Raw genomic sequence first — 19,301 nt, forward strand, 5'->3', positions numbered from 1 at the left:
TACAATAATTATTTTGGCAAAGGGGTGACTTAGAGGGAACAAAGCCCACTGTTCTATTGAAACACAATAGAACACAATTGAAACACAAAAACACACTATTTCTTTTTGAGGAAATAGATGTAAGGATATATTTGAAATACAATCACTTTAGGTTTGTACTGTATGTGAAGTTTTCATTGAACAGGAGATATGAAAGTGGTGATATTGTCAATTTATTCATTTAATTTTTTTTTTTTTACCTGTGTCATAGCACTCACATTCTTTCCATGGCAAAGTAGGTGATGGACCTCTTCTCACCTTCACTGTGGGAAACATTGTGGAGGTGTGGGGTAGAGACTCATGGGTAACAGGTTCTTCATGTCCCCCGTGTCCCCCCACCGCTATGCATGAGCAGCCCAGCCATGGGGGTGATGCACCATCCCCAAGACACTTGGTGATTGAAATGTATGACTTGTTGTTTTCCAGACTAATTTCAGTGAGACTTATTAAAGACACCAATTGATATCTAACTAACTAAAGCTTTCTAAGCAATTAAGGCTACGCATTTCGTTTTTTGTTTGTTTCTGCATTCACTAGAATGCATTTCAATTGGATTTCCAAGCTGAAGGCCGAAAGTTTGACAAGATCTCTGTGAAATGTCTTGAGCTTCAATGTCTTAAAGGGATACTCTGAGATTCTGGCATTTTGTCTTTGCGTGCAGTATGAAGTAAGTTGAGGTAGATTCAGTGCTAACTAGCATTAGCGCAATGATTACAGATACAGTAGCATACGCTAGCATACCTGTAGACTTCCTGTAGCATTGCCAGAATCTCGCAGTATCCCTTTAATGACTAATGGTTTTTAGGTGAAACGGCATTTGTGGGCCTTTTTTTGTATCCCAGTCAGTGCAATGACCGATGATATTGTGCTCTTTCTATCATTTACATTTGAGTCATTTAGTAGAAAAAACCTACCACAGTTACTGCAATTAGACTCTTCTTTGAAGTAGTATTCCTCTATAGCTCAGTTGATAGAGCATGGTGCTTGCAACACCAGGATAGTGGGTTCGATTCCTGGGACCACCTGTACGTAAAATGTATACATGCGTAACTGTAAGGCCCTTTGGATAAAAGCGTTTGCTAAATGGCTATTATTATTATTATTATTATTATTTTGAAACATTACAAATAATACGTTAGGCTGACGGCTTGCTCTGTTCAATGTATGCTATTAAACCATGCATTCATTGCATTCTATGTTAAAACATTTATGATATATATGTCATTTTCAGAAATGCCTCTTGGAAGGCCTCAAGCAAACACTAATCCTTTCTTGGAATGCTGATGATTTACTGATGTAAAACAAGCAACCATTTGATATGCTCATTGCAGATGATTCACTGTCTGAATAGGCTATAGCCCATAAACTGGGTCAGGGAGCCATAGATATTTGGCCAGTTTCCTACCTACTGATTTAACGATGTTTTGCAGAATCTAACACACTACCTATTGCCTGTTGCCTAATGGTTAAATATAGCGTAACGCCAGTGTTATGTCTAAATTGGTTCTGTAATCCTTAACAGCTCTTTCAGTATAAACTGAACTGCTATCTTTCCTAGGGCCTCCATTCACGACTGAATAGTTTATGCACACCTTTTAAAATGCATGTGACTTATCCTGTTTCATAGGAACTGTCTATTAAATCACACCTGGGAACATTTAGAATGTCTATATGTATGTTAGTCCTGAAATGGTTTTTTTCAACTGATTTGATATTAATTTATTTTGTATTACACCATCGCATGTATCTCGCACCAAAGCCTCAGGGGGCGTCCCAAATGGCTCTGGTCAAATGTAGTGCATTATTTAGGAAATAGGGTGCTATTTAAGAGAGACCCTCAGCTATTGTATCTGCAGATGTTTTATCTGTGCAGCCTTGAGACACAGAGCTGCTGCTGCTATGTGTGGATAGGCTGCTGTGCTGCTAGCTTGTTCTGTGCTTACAAACAACCCCTGGTTTACCAATCGCTGAAAACTACCTGCAACTTAACAAATCAAAGTTTTGGGTAACATTTTGGTATTCTATCATGCCATTATGCTGTTACTAGACCTATATGTTTACTGTAAGTTCACATAGGGTTGAATTTACACTTTATTTTCCATAATTTTCTCAAGGATGATTTTATGTTTTTTGTATGTGGTTGCAATATTCTGGTTTTCCAGACATCTGTTTTGAGGATTTTGGATTTCTTGGTTATTCCCTGTTGATTCTGGGAATCTTTCAACTGGGATTTCTGGGACACCTGGGCATTTTTGGGAAAGTTATTAGAGTTTTGCAGCCCTGTTTATGTATGTTGTTGAATTATTTTGGTGAGATAACTGACCTGCTACTTTATGCCCTCCTGCTTTTACAGTGGGAACTTATTTAGTGGTTTGTTTCAAACACCTGCCACTCCAAAGTCCAACTTGTTTTATTTCCATTTTAGATGTAAACATGGATACTGACTGATGATAATCATTTCGCTATTATTATTTGAAGTCTTTTTGTTTTATTTAACCTTATATTGCTTAATATGTTCTTTATCCCCTCTTATTTCTTTCACAGCTTTGCATTTAAAAGGAGTTTTGATTAATGCTGCATATTGATTGTGTCCCCAACATGATACTGAGGTGATGTGAATAAATAAATAATGATCATTGTGTCCCAACTGGCACCCTATTCGCTAATATTGTGCACTATTTTTGGACATAGCCTAAAAACCTAAGCTTCTTAGCCATCGCAGAGGTATCATGCTAACTGTTTGGAACCCTAATGACCCTGTGACCCCCACCCACCCAGTGCTGCTGTCCCTCCCTGCTTCCATTTATGCTTCCTCCTCTTCATTCACCTGTGTGTTAACACCATCTCCTGTCTGCTGCCCTTCAGATCGTCTCCAGTTTTAAAGCCACCACGTCCAGAGCCGTGTGCCAGCTGGTTAAGGAGTATGTAGGTCACAGGGATGGCATATGGGACCTGAGTGTCACCAGGACACAGCCCGTGGTGCTGGGCACAGCTTCGGCAGGTAGATCGCTACAGTACATCCCAATGCCATTGTGGTAGGGTTGCAAAATTCCAGTTAATTCCCTGGTTTTATAGAAATCCCAGATGTAAGGTTCCTGGAATCAGGAGGAAATAAGTAGGAGAAACATAAACTCCCACCAGTATTTCTGGAAAATCTGTCAAGTTTTTGCAAGCTAGAATTTTGCAAGCCTAGCTAGCTACAGTGCTTCCCAATGTCTTGGCTGCTGGCCTTATTGTCCTCCTGGCCCAAGACTAACAATAATGTTAGTGAGTCACAGCCTAACAGGGCTTTAAAATTCACTGCAGACTTTGGTTTAATATTCAATCCATTTAACTGTCAACATGTCTGTGTTAAGGTTGTGATAAAGCGATCATAAGGTCTAGTAATGATTGCCTTCAGACCGGAGAGCTTATTGTGCTTTTAATACGCTAAGAGGGGGCAAATGTAATTTGGAATGGTTACAGTATGATGGTAGTGCGAGCTGAATTAATCATGAACTGTATCCCAAATGGCACCCTATTCCCTATTTAGTGCAATACTTTTGACCAGGGCCCATAGTGCTACTGGTCAAAAGTTATGCTTTATATTGGAAATAGGGTGCCATTTGAGACTCTCAAAGGATTACAGTGTGAAACTAGCGTGGCCTACTGTTCTAAGCCACTGTGTGTGTACACCACGTGTCTGTCCACAGATCACAGTGCCATGCTATGGAGCATTGAGACTGGGAAGTGCCTCCTGAAGTATGTGGGTCATGCAGGATCAGGTAAAATACTGTTTTTATTTAATCCATGCTTTGTGGAGTCATGAAGAAAGTGACTGGTCTAAATGATTCATAGAGACCGTCCCAAATGTTTACTTCCGGCGCCGACAGAGATGGCCACCTCGCTTCGCGTTCCTAGGAAACTATGCAGTATTTTATTTATTTATATGTTATTTCTTACATTGTTACCCCAGGATTCATTCCTTGTGTATAAGGTAGTTGTTGTGAAATTGTTAGGTTAGATTACTTGTTAGATATTACTGCATGGTCAGAACTAGAAGCACAAGCATTTCGCTACACTCGCATTAACATCTGCTAACCATCTGTATGTGACCAATAAGATTTGATTTGAAATGGCACCCTATTTAGAATCCAAAATGGCACCCAATTCCCTATATAGTGCAATACTTTTGACCAGAGCACTATGGGGCCCTGGTAAAAAGTAGTGTACCACAAATTAAGAAATCATGTGACTAAACGAAATAATAAGAAAAAATAACTATACTATGAAACAAAGATGAATGATAGTAAAAAAAAGCTTTGGACCACCTTAAATGAATTTTTTTGGGGAAAAAGCCAACTCGGCTCCATCATTCATTGAGTCAGATGGTTAATTCATAACAAAACCCAATGATATTGCCAACTACTTTAATTACTTTTTAATTGGCAAGAAAAGCAAATTTACGGATTATATGCCAGCAGCAAACGCTGACACTACACGTCCAAGTATATCTGACCAAATTATGAAAGGCAAGAATTGTACTTTGGAATTTTGAAAGTCAGTGTGGAAGAGGTGAATTTTTTTTGTTGTCTATCAACAATGACAAGCCACCCGGGTCTGACAATCTGGACGTACATTTACTGAGGATAATAGCAGACGATATTGCCACTCTTATTTGCCACATCTTCAATATAAGCCTACTAGAAAGTGTGTGCCCTCAGGCCTGGAGGGAAGCTAAAGTCATTCCGCTACCCAAGAATAGTAAAGCCCCCTTTACTGGCTCAAATAGCCGACCAATCAGCCTGTTACCAACCCTTAGTAAACTTCTGTAAAAAATGGTGTTTGACCAGATACAATGCTATTTCACAGTAAACAAATTGACAACAGACTTTCAGCACACTTAAAGAGAAGGACACCCAACAAGCACAGCACTTACATATGACTGATGATTGGCTGAGAGAAATTGATGATAAATGATTGTGGGGGCTGTCTTGTTAGACTTTTGTTAGTCAGCTTTTGACATTATTGATCATAGTCTGCTGCTGGAAACACATATGCGACGTTACACCCCCTGCTATAATGTGGATAAAGAGTTACTTTTCTAACAGAACACAGAGGGTGTTCTTTAATGGAAGCCTCTCAAACATAATCCAGGTAGAATCAGGAATTACCCGGGGTAGCTGTTTAGGCCCCTTGCTTTTTAAAATCTTTACTAATGACTGGCTTTGAGTAAGGACAGTGTGTGATGATGATGATGATGACTCAAATAAAATCAAACTTTATTTGTCACATGCGCCGAATACAAGTGTAGACCTTACCGTGAAATGCTTACTTGCAAGTGCACTACTTCAACAGTGCCCTTAACCAAGTGACTGCATCACTTAACGAAGGACTGCAGTTAGTTTTGGAATGGGTAGCAAGGAATAAGCTTGTCCTAAATATTTCAAAAACTAAAAGCATTGTATTTGGGACAAATCATTCACTAAACCCTAAACCTCAACTGTGTCTCTTAATGAATAATGTGGAAATTGAGCAAGTTGAGTTGACTAAATTGCTTGGAGTAACCCTGGATTGTAAACTGTCATGGTCAAAACATATTGATACAACAGTAGCTAAGATGTGGAGAAATCTAGCCATAACAAAACACTGCTCTGCCTTCTCAACAACACTATCAACAAGGCAGGTCCTACAGGCCCTAGTTTTGTCGCACCTAGAGTAGTGTTCAGTCGTGTGGTCAGGTGCCACAAAGAGGGACTTGGGAAAATTGCAGTTGGCTCAGAACAGGGCAGCACGGCTGGCCCTTAAAAGTTCACGCAGAGCTAACATTAATGACATGCATGTCAATCTCTCATGGCTCAAAGTGGAGGAGAGATTGACTTCATCATTACTTGTTTTTGTAAGAGGTGTTGACAAGCTGAATGTGCTGAGCTGTCTGTTTTAAACTACTAGCACACAGCTCAGACACTCATGCATACTCCACAAGACATGCCACCAGAAGTCCAGAACAGACTATGGGAGGTGCAAAGTTCCACAGAGCCATGACTACATGGAACTCTATTCCACATCAGGTAACTGATGCAAGCAGTAGAATCAGATTTTGAAAACAGGTAAAAATACACCTTATGGAACAACATGGACTGTGAAGAGACACATAAAAAGGTACAGACACATGCATATGCACATACTGTGATATTGTTCTATGGTGGTATTGAATATTTTGTGTTGTGGACATGTGGTGGTGTAGCAATGTTATATGGTGTACTGTTTTATCTTTAGCTCATTCAGTACAAACATAGTTCACTGTTTTATCTGTTGTTGTATATGTATTGTGGTTGCTTTGGTGTGTTTGGACCCCAGGAAGAGTAGCTGCTGCCTTGGGGAACCCTAATAAATACAAATACGGAATAGGGTGCGATTTGGGATGGGCCCAAAGTTTTTTATTGTGGAGGCTAATACCTCCTATGTTTTCTCTTTCCAGTTAACTCTATCAAGTTCCATCCCACGGAACAGATGGCTCTTACAGGTGGCTCTTACATTATGCTCAATGTCCAAAATGGTCAGAAAAAACATTTTAGTCCATTGTATGTCTATTGGTTTGGAGGTGTTTGAGGGCTCTTTCTGCTCTGTCCACAGCGTCTGGTGACCAGACAGCCCATATCTGGAGGTACATGGTGCAGCTACCCACCCCACAGCCTGTAGCCGACATCAGTGTAAGCAACTCAAAACCATATCTCTTATAACCCACTGCATCTACAGATGTCTAGTTCTAAATGCTGATCTCTGTGTGTGTGTCTGTCTCCGATTCCATAGCAGACGCCCTGTGACGACGACATAGACTTCTCAGATAAGGACGAGGCTGACGGGGACGGTGAGGGCCCTAACGAGTGTCCCTCCATCCGCATGGCTTCCACTACCCTCAGGAGCCACCAGGGGGTTGTCATCGCTGCAGACTGGCTGGTGGGGGGCAAGCAGGTGGTTACTGCCTCCTGGGACCGGGCTGCCAACCTGTATGATGTGGAGACTTCTGAGCTCGTCCACTCACTCACTGGTACGAACCAGCCGTTCTCTTAGGGACGATTTCTGGGACACAGATTAAGCCTAGTTCTGGACTAAAAAGCAAGCGCAATGGAGAATATCTATTGAAAATGCTCTTTAGTCCAGGAATAGGGTTAACATGTCTATGGGAAACCACCCCTTAATGTGTGGTGTAAGTGTCTGTAGAGTAATCATTAGATGTAGGTTGTTTTCTGGCGTTGTATGTCTGCCATTGAGCCTCTGATCACTTTTCAATCATAATCAATGGTCCCTTAAGAGGACTCTACAACAGTTTTTTGCTCTGTTGTATGTCTCTACCTCACCTCTGTGTGTGTGCGGGCGCAGGCCACGACCAGGAGCTGACCCATTGCTGCACCCACCCCACCCAGCGTCTGGTGGTCACCTCGTCCAGAGACACCACCTTCCGTCTGTGGGACTTCAGAGACCCCTCCATCCACTCTGTCAACGTGTTCCAGGGACACACCGAGTGAGTTGCACACACACACCACCTTCCTGTGGGACCTCAGAGACCCCTCATCCACTCTTTCAGTCTGTCACTAGCACCCCTACAAAATTCATGCAAAAAGCATCTCGCCACCCATATGAATGACATTAATTAGACATTAATTTGCAGTCATTATCAATGTGTCTGTTTAGATTACAGGGGGTTGATTTGGTCTGCCAACAGTAGCGGATGAGGGCACAGCTAATCAGCCATTAGTATCCAGAACAAATGATACTGTGATACATGAGTCAGTCAAGTGGATGAAGTAGCTGGTGACCTTCAGGCCTCAAATATTCCTACCAAGACAGCATCCGTGTGTTGTAGTAAATATCTAGGTATTCCTCTCATACTGCAAATCTACTGTATCTAGGGTTGCAAAGCTACTGGAAATGTACCAAAGTTACCAGATTCTTCTGTAATTTGGGTAATTAACAGATAATAGATGGCAATCTATGCTAACTTTAGTAACCTGTATCCATATTGTTAATGAGTTTCTAGAAGATTGTGACCATATGGTTCAAGAGGAAATGGCCTAATTCATGAAAAAAGCATCTCATCAACAATGGCATTATTTTTCAATTAACTGCAACTCTTCCAACTATTGACTTTTCTTCGCAACTGCCTCCAGTTTGGCGCCAAAACATTGACAACAAATACATACCGACATAGTAAAATAAATAAAAAAGAAAGATATTTCATGCTGAAACCTTTGCCTATAAAAAACCCTTGCCTAGTTAAATAAAACATATTAAACACCAATGATATTCAATAAGTTGGTTTATATTTAGGATAATGTTTTACAGCTTTGTCATTCAATTTTTTAAAATCATTTTATTTAATTATTTCATATATTTAAATGTGATAAGGCCACACAAAGGGTCAGATATAATTAGACACCTGTGATAATCTGAATTACCCAAAAGGGCCACTAGATGTCTTGTTGTAAATTACATGAAGTTCTTGAAAGTTACCAAAATTCTGTTAGTTTATTGGTAAACTTAGAAAGTTTCTGCTAATAAACCCTCCCTTTGCAACCCTAGCTAACTGTAATACTATTAAGTGTCAACATTTCCTAGGATATTAGTTGTCAGGGTTCCTTCACTAGGACAACATCAGTGTGTGGTTGATTCAGTCAACTTCAATCTCATTCATTTCATAAAGCACTTTTAACGTCAACAGTTCTCACTAAGTGCTTTCCAGTAATCTGGCCTAAGCCCCAAAGAGCAAGGAAAGCACGTGAATAACTGTTTTGAATGACTCTCTTCCGCCATGTCATGCGTCTCCAGCACGGTGACATCAGCAGTGTTCACTGTGGGGGACAATGTGGTGTCTGGGAGTGACGATCGCACCGTCAAGGTCTGGGACCTCAAGAACATGAGGTCACCCATAGCAACAATCCGCACAGACTCTGCAGTCAATAGGTGAGAGCGAGGACTTTCAAATTGAGATAGTAGGCAAGTATTGGTTTGAACCTGTCAAGACTGGTATTTAAGAATTTATATTATATTTTTTAACCCCTTTCAGGATGAGCATGTCAGTGAGCCAACTAATCTAAATATGCTACTGGGAATTTAGTTTTTAGAAGGTTCAATAAAAATGCGTGTTTTGAAGCCTAACCGTTTACTGTAGTTTGAACTACTTCTTACAGGATAAGCGTGTCGGTGAGCCAAAGAATCATTGCTCTCCCTCACGACAATCGACAAGTTCGGCTGTTTGACATGTCAGGAGTGCGGTTAGCTCGACTCCCACACAGCAACAGACAGGTAACCAGCACCAACACACAGAGGCAGCAAATACATACATTTCCAGTGTAATCTGCATCTGTAGTGGTTTTACTGATCTATAGATTGGGCTGGATATTTATATCATAGCACATAATAAGTCAGGATCATATTCATTAGTTTACAACGTAGCAAAATCTTTTGCACCGTAACCAAAAATGTTGACAAAAAAAACAAGCAGATTTTATTGGACAAATTCAGAAAGGTCCCTCCATGTTTCGACCAGTTTACTTCCTGGTGAATAAGACCCTTAGGCATATACTACAAAGTAGGATCAAGTGGTTAGCCAGCTAACTTTATTGAGGGTGAATGGGCAAGACAAAATATTTAACTGCTTTTGAGCGGCGTATGGTAGTAAGTGCCAGGTACACTGGTTTGAGTGTGTCAAGAACTGTAACGCTGCTGGGTTTTACACTCAACAGTTTTCCATGTTTATCAAGAATGGTCCACCTCCCAAAGGACATCCAGCCAACGTGACACAACTGTGTGAAGAATTGGAGTACGCATGGGCATCCCTGTTGAACTCTTTCGACACCTTGTAGAGTCCATGCCCCAACGAATTGAGGCTGAGGCCCTCCCCAAAAAAGGGGTGTGCAACTCAATATTTCGGGGTTGTTCCTAATGTTTTGAACACTGTGTGTATATACAGTACCAGTCAAGTTTTGACACACCTATGCATTCCAGGGATTTTCTTTATTTTTTACTATTTTCAACATTGTAGAATTTTGTGAAGATATCAAAACTTTGAAATAACACATGGAATCATGTAGTAACCAAAAAAGTGTTAAACAAACAAATCAAACATTTTATATTTGAGATTCTTCAAAGTAGCCACCCTTTGTCTTGATGACAGCTTTGCACACTCTTGGCGTTCTCTCAAACAGCTTCATGAGGTTGTCACCTGGAATGGATTTCTATTAACAGGTGTGCCTTGTTAATTTGTGGAATTTCTTTCCTCCTTAATGCATTTGAGCCAATCAGTTGTGTTGTGACAAGGTAGGGTTGGTATATAGAAGATATATTTACCTATTTGGTAAAAGACCAAGTCCATATTATGGCAAGAACAGCTCTAATAAGCAAAGATAAATGACAGTCCATCATTACTTTAAGACATGAAGGTCAGTCAATCTGGAAAATGTAAAGAACTTTTGCAGTTGCAAAAACCGTTAAGTGCTATGATGAAACCGGCTCTCATGAGCACCGCCACAGGAAAGGAAGACCCAGAGTTACCTCTGATGCAGAGGATAAGTTCATTAGAGTTACCAGCCTCAGAAATTGCAGCCCAAATAAATGCTTCAGAGTTCAAGTAACAGACACTTCTCAACATCAACTGTTTAGAGGAGAATCAGGCCTTCATGGTTGAATTGCTGCAAAGAAACTCCTACTAAAGGACACCAATAAGAAGAAGACACTTGCTTGGACCAAGAAACATGAGCAATGGAGATTAGACTGGTGGAAAATCTGTCCTTTTGGTCTCAGTCCAAATTTGAGGTGAACAGATGATCTCCGCATGTGTGGTTCCCATCGTGACGCATGGAGGAGGTGTTTTGGTGTGGTGGCGCTTTGTTGGTGACACTGTCTGTGATTTATTTAGAATTCATTTTTGTTCATCTGTCGACCCCAGCCTCGAACTCAGGCCCTATGTGTAGTTAACTGACCCTCTCTGCCCATTCATCGTCATTTTACCTGTTGTTATTGTCTTAGCTGATTAGCTGCTGTTGTCTTAGCCGTTGTCTTAGCTAGCTCTCCCAATCAACACCTGTGATTGCTTTATGCCTCGCTTTATGTCTCTCTCAAATGTCACTATGCCTTGTATGTATATTGTTGTTTAGGATAGTTATCATTGTTTTTTGTTTACTACGGAGCCCCTAGTCCCACTCAACATGCCTCAGATACCTCCTTTGTCTCACCTCCCACACATGCGGTGACCTCACCCAGTATAACTAGTACGTCCAGAGATGCAACCTCTCTTATCGTCACAAAATGCCTGGGTTTTCCTCCACTGTACCCGCACCCCACCATACCCCTGTCTGTACATTATGCCCTGAATCTATTCTACCACGTCCAGAAATATGCTCCTTTTATTCTCTGTCCCCAACGCACTAGACGACCAGTTTTGATAGCCTTTAGCCGTACCCTCATCCTACTCCTCCTCTGTTCCTCGGGTGATATGGAGGTTAACCCAGGCCCTGCGTGTCCCCAGGCACTCTCATTTGTTGACTTCTATAACCGAAAAAGCCTTGGTTTCATGCATGTTAACATCAGAAGCCTCCTCCCTAGGTTTGTTTTACTCACTGTGCTATAGCACACTCCGCCAACCCTGATGTCCTTGCCGTGTCTGAATCCTGGCTTAGGAAGGCAGTTGCAATCTGCTGCAGAGATAGCTTGCAAAGTTCTGTCATACTTTCCAGGTCTATGCCCAAACAGTTCAAGCTTCTAATTAAAAAAATTAATCTCTCCAGAAATAAGTCTCTCACTGTTGCCACCTGTTATAGACCCCCCTCAGCTCCCAGCTATGCCTTAGACACCAGATGGGAATTGATTGCCCCTCATCTATCTTCAGAGTTCGTTCTTTTAGGTGACCTAAACTGGGATATGCTTAACACCCCGGCAGTCCTGTAATCTAAGATAGATGCCCTCAATCTCACACAAATGATCAAGGAACCCACCAGGTACAACCCTAAATCTGTTAACATGGGTACCCTCATGGATATTATCCTGACCAACTTGCCCTCCAAAAACACCTCTGCTGTTTTCAATCAGGATCTCAGCGATCACTGCCTCATTGCCTGCATCCGCTATGGGTCCGCGGTCAAATGACCACTTCTCATCAATGTCAAACGCTCCCTAAATCGACCTGACCCTGGTATCCTGGAAGGATATTGACCTCATCTTGACAGTCAAGGATGCCTGGTCATCTTTAAAAGTAATTTCCTCACCATCTTAAATAAGCATGCCCCTTTCAAAAAATGTAGAACTAAGAACAGATATAGCTCTTGGTTCACTCCAGACCTGACTGCCCTCGACCAGCACAAAAACATCCTGTGGTGGACTGCAATAGCATTGAATATTCCCCGCGATATGCATCTGTTCAGGGAAGTCGGGAACCAATACACGCAGTCAGTCAGGAAAGCAAAGGCTAGCTTTTTCAAACAGAAATTTGCCTCCTGTAGCTTAAACTCCCAAAAGTTGTGGGACACTGTAAAGTCCATGGAAAACAAGAGCACCTCCTCCCAGCTGCCCACTGCACTGAGGCTAGGTAACACTGTCACCACCGATAAATCCACGATAATCGAGAATTTCGAAAAGCATTTCTCTACGGCTGGCCATGCTTTCCATCTGGCTACCCCAACCCCGGCCAACAGCTCCGAACCCACCCTACTTGCCCAAGCCTCCCCAGCTTCTCCTTCACCCAAATCCAGATAGCAGATGTTCTGAAAGATCTGCAAAACCTGGACCCATACAAATCAGCTAGGCTAGACAATCTGGACCCTCTCTTTCTAAAATTATCCACCGCCAATGTTGCAACCCCTATTACCAGTCTGTTCAACCTCTCTTTCGTATCGTTCAAGATCCCTAAAGATTGGAACGCTGCCGCGGTCATCCTCCTCTTCAAAGGGGGTGACACTCTAGACCTAAACTGTTATAGACCTATATCTATCCTGCCATGCCTTTCGAAAGTCTTCGAAAGCGAAGTTAATAAACAGATTACTGACCATTTAAAATCCCACTGTACCTTCTCTGCTGTGCAATCCAGTTTCCGAGCTGGTCACGGGTGCACCTCAGCCACGCTCAAGGTACAAAATGATATCATAACTGCCATCGATAAAATATTGTACTATGCAGCCGTCTTCATCGACCTGGCCAAGGATTTTGACTCTGTCAATCACCGTATTTTTATCGGCAGACTCAACAGCCTTGGTTTCTCAAATGACTGCCTCGCCTTGTTCACCAACTACTTCTCAGACAGAGTTCAGTGTGTCAAATCGGAGGGCCTGTTGTCCGGACCTCTGGCAGTCTCTATGGGGGTACCACAGGGTTCAATTCTCAGGCTGACTCTTTTCTCTGTACATATCAATGATGTCGCTCTTGCTGCGGGTGATTCCCTGATCCACATCTACGCAGACGACACCATTCTGTATACATCTGGCCCTTCTTTGGACACTGTTAACTAACCTCCAGACGAGCTTCAATGCCTTACAACACTCCTTCTGTGGCCTCCTTAATGCTAGTAAAACTAAATGCATGCTTTTCAACCGTTCACTGCCTGTGCCTGCCCGCCCGACTAGCATCACCACTCTGGACGGTTCTGACTTAGAATATGTGGACAACTAGAAATACCTAGGTGTCTGGCTAGACTGTAAACTCTCCTTCCAGACTCACATTAAGCATCTCCAATCCAAAATTAAATCTAGAATTGGCTTTCTATTTCGCAACAAATCCTCCTTCACTCATGCCGCCAAACATACCCTAGTAAAACAAACTGACTATCCTACCGATCCTCGACTTCGGTGATGTCATTTACAAAATAGACTCCAACACTCTGCTCAGCAAATTGGATGCAGTCTATCACAGTGCCATCCGTTTTGTCACCAAAACCCCATATACCACCCACCACTGCGACCTGTATGCTCTAGTCGGCTGGCCCTCGCTAGATATTCGTCGCCAGACCCACTGGCTCCAGGTCATCTAAGTCTTTGCTAGGTAAAGCTCTGCCTTATCTCAGCTCACTGGTCACGATAACACCCACCCATAGCACATAACACCCACCCATAGCATGCGCTCCAGCAGGTATATCTCACTGGTCATCCCCAACACCTATGTGGCCGCCTTTTCTTACAGTTCTCTGCTGCCAATAACTGGAAGGAATTGCAAAAATCGCTGAAGCTGGAGATTTATATTTCCCTTACTAACTTTAAAAATCAGCTATCCGAGCAGCTAACCGATCGCTGCAGCTGTACATAGTCCATCTGTAAATAGCCCATCTAATCTACCTACCTTATCCCCATATTGTATTTATTTACTTTTCTGCTCTTTTGCACACCAGTATTTCTACTTGCACATCATCATCTGTACATCTATCACTCCAGTGTTAATTTGCTAAATTGTTATTACTTGCTACTATGGCCTATTTATTGCCTTACCACCTCACGCCATTTGCACGCACTGTATATAGACTTTCTTTTTTCTATTGTGTTATTGACTGTACGCTTATTTATTTCATTTGTAACTCTGTTGTTGTTTGTGTCGCACTGCTTTGCTTTATCTTGGCCAGGTCGCAGTTGTAAATGAGAACTTGTCTCAACGAGCATACCTGGTTAAATAAAGGTGAAATAAAAAATCTATTTAAAAAAGCACACTTAACCAGCATGGCTACCACAGCATTCTGCAGCAATACGCCATCCCATCTGGTTTGCGCTTAGTGGGACTATCATTTGTTTTTTCAACAGGATAATGACCCAACACACCTCCAGGCTGTGTAAGGGTTATTTGGCTAACAAGGAGAGTGTTGGAGTGCTGTATCAGATGACCTGGCCTCCACAATCATTCGACCTCAACCCAATTGAGATGGTTTGGGATGAGTTGGACCACAGAGTCAAGGAAAAGCAGCCAACAGGTGCTCAACATATGTGGGAACTCCTTCAAAACTGTTGGGAAAGCATTCCAGGTGATGCTGGTTGACAGAACACCAAGTGTGTGCAACGCTGTCAAGGCAATGTGTGGCTACTTTGAAGATTCTTAAACATATTTTGTTTTGTTTAACACTTTTTTTGGTTACTACATGATTCCATATGTGTTATTTCATAGTTTTGATATCTTTGCTATTATTCTACAATGTAGAAAATAGTAAAAATAAAGAAAAACGCATGAATGAGTAGGTGTCCAAACTTTTGACTGGTAATGTACGTTTAGCTTAATGAACCAGAAAATCAATATTTATTTCTGGTTGTTTATCAAAGGTAACTGGCTAACTCATTGATCCTGCTTTGCAGTATACCCTTTAGTGTACTAATGTGGCTGTTGCTTCACAGGGCCACCGGCGCATGGTGTGCTGTTCAGCCTGGTGTGAGGACAACTCCTCCTGTAACCTCTTCAGCTGTGGCTTCGATAGGCAGGCCATTGGATGGAACATCAACATCCCAGCTCTGCTGCAGGAGAAGTGAGCCCAGCCCAGACAGGTTTGTTTTCCCCCTCACTCACTATCTTATGTTTTTTTGTTGGGTCGCCTAGTCCTAGACTCAATGGGGAATTTCCATAGAAGGTGCTTTATACTTCAGGACTAGGCTTGTGCCTGCGAAACCGCCTCTGTGTTTGCAACTGTATATATTTATATATTTTTGACATTACTTCTCTTTTCTATACATATCTGAAAGGGGGATGTGATTTACAAAATGTAAATGTCATCCTATTGTTTTCTTGTGTGTCAGCCCTGAGCCATCCGCCTGGCCCATCTGCTCACTGAACCCCATGTTAAGAGCTGATCCCTGGTCAGTTCAGTCAGATGCCACCACCCTCAGGCAGGGAGGGGAGAAGATCGATCGAGGACCACTCTCTCTCTGTGTCAAGTATTCATGTTCTTCTCACACTCCAAATGTGGTCACAGTCTGGTCTGCATAGTTTGAATATACATACCGTACTACATACATGTGTGATGGTGTGTGGTGGTTTTCAAACTTGCCCATGTATGTACAGAAAATGTAAAGGACTACTCTCTGCTTTGTTGTTGGACTTGTTTTGATCAGTTTATTCATGACTTTCCTTCTGAAGATAAATAGCACTGACATAAAGAAGGTACGGGGGGGATTTTGTAGTCACCCTAATTTTCAGTTCAGAATAGGTCAGGCACCTTTTTGATGGTGTAGCCTCGTTGATAATGAGCAGCATTTCATGGAGACTTGTGTTAGTACTGAAATGCCACACATCTGCTTTCGAACCCACCTTAACCGCTCAGAAGTACAGCTAGCCAAGCTACTGCATATCTCTGTGCCATTTCAGCAGAGCCATACTTTGTCAAGGTTTACTGCATATCTCTGTGCCATTTCGGCAGAGCCATACTTTGACCATCTATTGGTGATCAACTGAGCACTGAATAAGGAACATGCAGAGCTGCTACAGTACAGTGTTCAAGTGGCTCTGTCATGCACCTTTTAGAACCAATAGCTGTTACAATTTTATTTGTTGTTAAACTGTTTTAGCCTAAATACCATTGCAGCTTTTGTACAGACTTGACAGAATCCTACTCTTGAGTCCTAGACAGTATGTTGTACCAGTGGATTAAATTGTGTAAACACCCCATGTTTAGAGGTTGAGGTTGATCGTCTTCACCATTTTAATAGGCACTTCATTCAGGTTGAGGTTGATCGTCTTCACCATTTTAATAGGCACTTCATTCAGGTTGAGGTTGATCGTCTTCACCATTTTAATAGGCACTTCATTCAGGTTGAGGTTGATCGTCTTCACCATTTTAATAGGCACTTCATTCAGGTTGAGGTTGATCGTCTTCACCATTTTAATAGGCACTTCATTCAGGTTGAGGTTGATCGTCTTCACCATTTTAATAGGCACTTCATTCAGGTTGAGGTTGATCGTCTTCACCATTTTAATAGGCACTTCATTCGTGTGTAATAATCATAAATGAGTCTTAGAAAGTAAGACGTCATGAAATTGCTGTAGAGTTTACAAACAATAATAACATGTGAAGTGTTTCTTAGAATTAGTCAGTATTGAACCTGTTACAGGGATATATAGGTCAGTAACTTGTTACCACGTGGTACTTCCTTGCGTAAGTAAGTGGGATCTCTAAGAGCGTTCTAATGCAATAGCTGTAACATGCTTGGTGTGCTCAGTGATCATGGCGTTAATTTCTGCATAGAAAACTAAAAGAAGAAGAGATTATAATGTGTTTGAGGTAAGTGTGATGTCATAAAGTAGCTGTGTCTGTTTTTTAGAGAAAGAGAATGAATGTTTGATTTGAAAACATTTTGAGTGTAATTGTCTGTGAGAGTCACTTGGCAGGCAGCACAGTTGACTTGGTTACATTCCTGCTTTTACGCAGACAAATGATACAAAATGATGCATCTGTATCTCATGAGGCAAGCCAGCTTTATTGCAATCGTAAATGCTTCTTTAGAGACTTAGATATGCTTTGTGTTTTGCTAACTTGTAACAACATATTAACTATTGATATTTATACAAGAAGTCACGTTGAACATCTTTTATCCCATTATGGAATCGTTATTGTGATGAAATATAGTGGTTCCAGGTGTAGGCCCACGGTTCTAAGTGAGCGTAACTTTCCTTCCACAATAAATTTCACATCTGGGGAAAATTAAATGTAATCATCTCTATTCAAAGGGGCCTTTTTGGCTTAATGGTGTATTCTTGCTGCATATTTTATTATCCTTTTAACTTTGAGGTGATCTTTTCATTTCCACTAGTTCTTCATCCTGTGCAGTTAAAATCAGTTGGATCTCTTTGGTTTCATTGGCTGAAGTATTGTTTTAATCTATAGTGGTTTGCATGTAGTCTTTCTCATGTACCGTTTACATCAGGGATGTCTTAGAGATTACTCCTAGCCTGGTCCCACATCCATTTGTGCTCTTACCAACTCCATTGGTCATTGTCAAGCCAAACATGACACTACTGTAAGTGACAAAGAGTTGGCATGATGGCACAAACAGATTGGCACTGAAAATAGGCTACTGCAGATGTGGTTGTGCAGTTCTATGCATGACTAATACCACATGATGTAGTACTAGAGGCATTGATTAAGTGACTATAGTAATCTGTTACATGGGTTGGTATAATAAGAGATGTCTCTTGGACCGTAGCTGTCCAGGATTGTAATCCGTGATTTAAGTGAAACAAATTTGTTTGAAATATCAAAGAAGTATGGCCTGTGAATGTGAAGTCTAGCCTGGTGCCAGATCTGTTTGTGCGCTTGCCAACTTCATTGCCCGTTTGGCATGACAATGAATGAAAAGGAGTTGGCATGGTAGCACAAACAGACTGCCACTCAGACTACCTGACCTCCTGAGCCACCATGCATAGCTAGTTGACGATGTTTATCATCACTTTCTTCATGGATTTATTTACATTTCAGTCTCATGGTTTTATCAGCTGTTCATGTAAATGTGGTCCTGGTGTTCATTTCAATGGAGTACAGTGCTTGCTTGTTTCCCAAATGGCACCCTATTCTGTATGTAATGCGTTACGAAGGGAATAAGGTGCAATTTGAGACGCATACTCTCATTACATCATACACACTTAGCAGTAGAAATCAACAGTGTAAAAGCTTTAGTAAAACTGTGGTTACCTACCTAATTATATTTTATGTGGTAAAATAGGTTCATTTTAACAAGAGGAGCTCCACTAGTACACATCTCATAACATGAAACAGTTTAGCTGTGTGTGTGCGTGCGTGCGCGCATGGTGGCTATTCATAAGGAACAGCAGCTTGTGAAATCAAATAAAATTTTGTGCTGTTTCATTCCCTCAGAATTGTGTCCTCTTCTTTGTCGTAGTTCAGCCTTGCTTCGAGTCTTGCAGGGCTGACCATTACTTTGGTGCTGCGATATGAGGATAGTGTTAAATTAATTGTTTAATTAATTGTCTTTTATCACCCAGTTGTCAGAAAACAGACAAAGACCAAGTAGATTATTCTAAAATTGCCAATTGACTCACTTTAATAAAAATATAAATTACTCTTTTACATTTCACATTCAATGATCTAGATTGAAAGTACTTCTGCATTACTGTTAGCATTTAATTATTTTAGTCTGTGAGATGGTGTTGTCTGTTTTGTGTGGAAATAAATATCAAACAATACGACTGCTTGTGGAAAGAGGAAATACATGAATATAACATTTAATTTGCTATGTGTTTATAGGTGTATGTGTGCAATTGTAACAGAGGGAAAATACTAACGAGAGTAAATTACTGTCAAAACTGTCCGCAAA

General features: G+C 41.3%; 1 protein-coding gene across 3 annotated transcripts in view; it reads left to right on the forward strand.

The window, feature by feature from the left end:
• The window catches only part of LOC110508774 (WD repeat-containing protein 37), a 26,305-nt gene extending 7,462 nt beyond the window's left edge, over nt 1-18,843 (forward strand). Inside the window, exons 6-16 of one of the 3 annotated variants that reach the window (XM_090224822.1) lie at nt 251-343; nt 2,905-3,040; nt 3,732-3,803; nt 6,500-6,544; nt 6,655-6,731; nt 6,832-7,069; nt 7,402-7,543; nt 8,848-8,982; nt 9,210-9,324; nt 15,375-15,521; nt 15,771-18,843. In XM_090224822.1, the coding sequence (XP_090080948.1) occupies nt 251-343; nt 2,905-3,040; nt 3,732-3,803; nt 6,500-6,544; nt 6,655-6,731; nt 6,832-7,069; nt 7,402-7,543; nt 8,848-8,982; nt 9,210-9,324; nt 15,375-15,506 (1,185 nt within the window). In that variant the 3' untranslated portion in view covers nt 15,507-15,521; nt 15,771-18,843. The remainder of the gene's footprint in view (nt 1-250; nt 344-2,904; nt 3,041-3,731; nt 3,804-6,499; nt 6,545-6,654; nt 6,732-6,831; nt 7,070-7,401; nt 7,544-8,847; nt 8,983-9,209; nt 9,325-15,374; nt 15,522-15,770) is intronic. The other 2 variants (XM_021589581.3, XM_036967048.2) reach the window with 2 other exon arrangements.
• Nucleotides 18,844-19,301: the final 458 nt, after the last annotated feature.

Source organism: Oncorhynchus mykiss, chromosome 28 (assembly GCF_057628025.1).
Source record: "Oncorhynchus mykiss isolate SJ-2025 chromosome 28, ASM5762802v1, whole genome shotgun sequence".
Taxonomy (NCBI): Eukaryota; Metazoa; Chordata; class Actinopteri; order Salmoniformes; family Salmonidae; genus Oncorhynchus; species Oncorhynchus mykiss.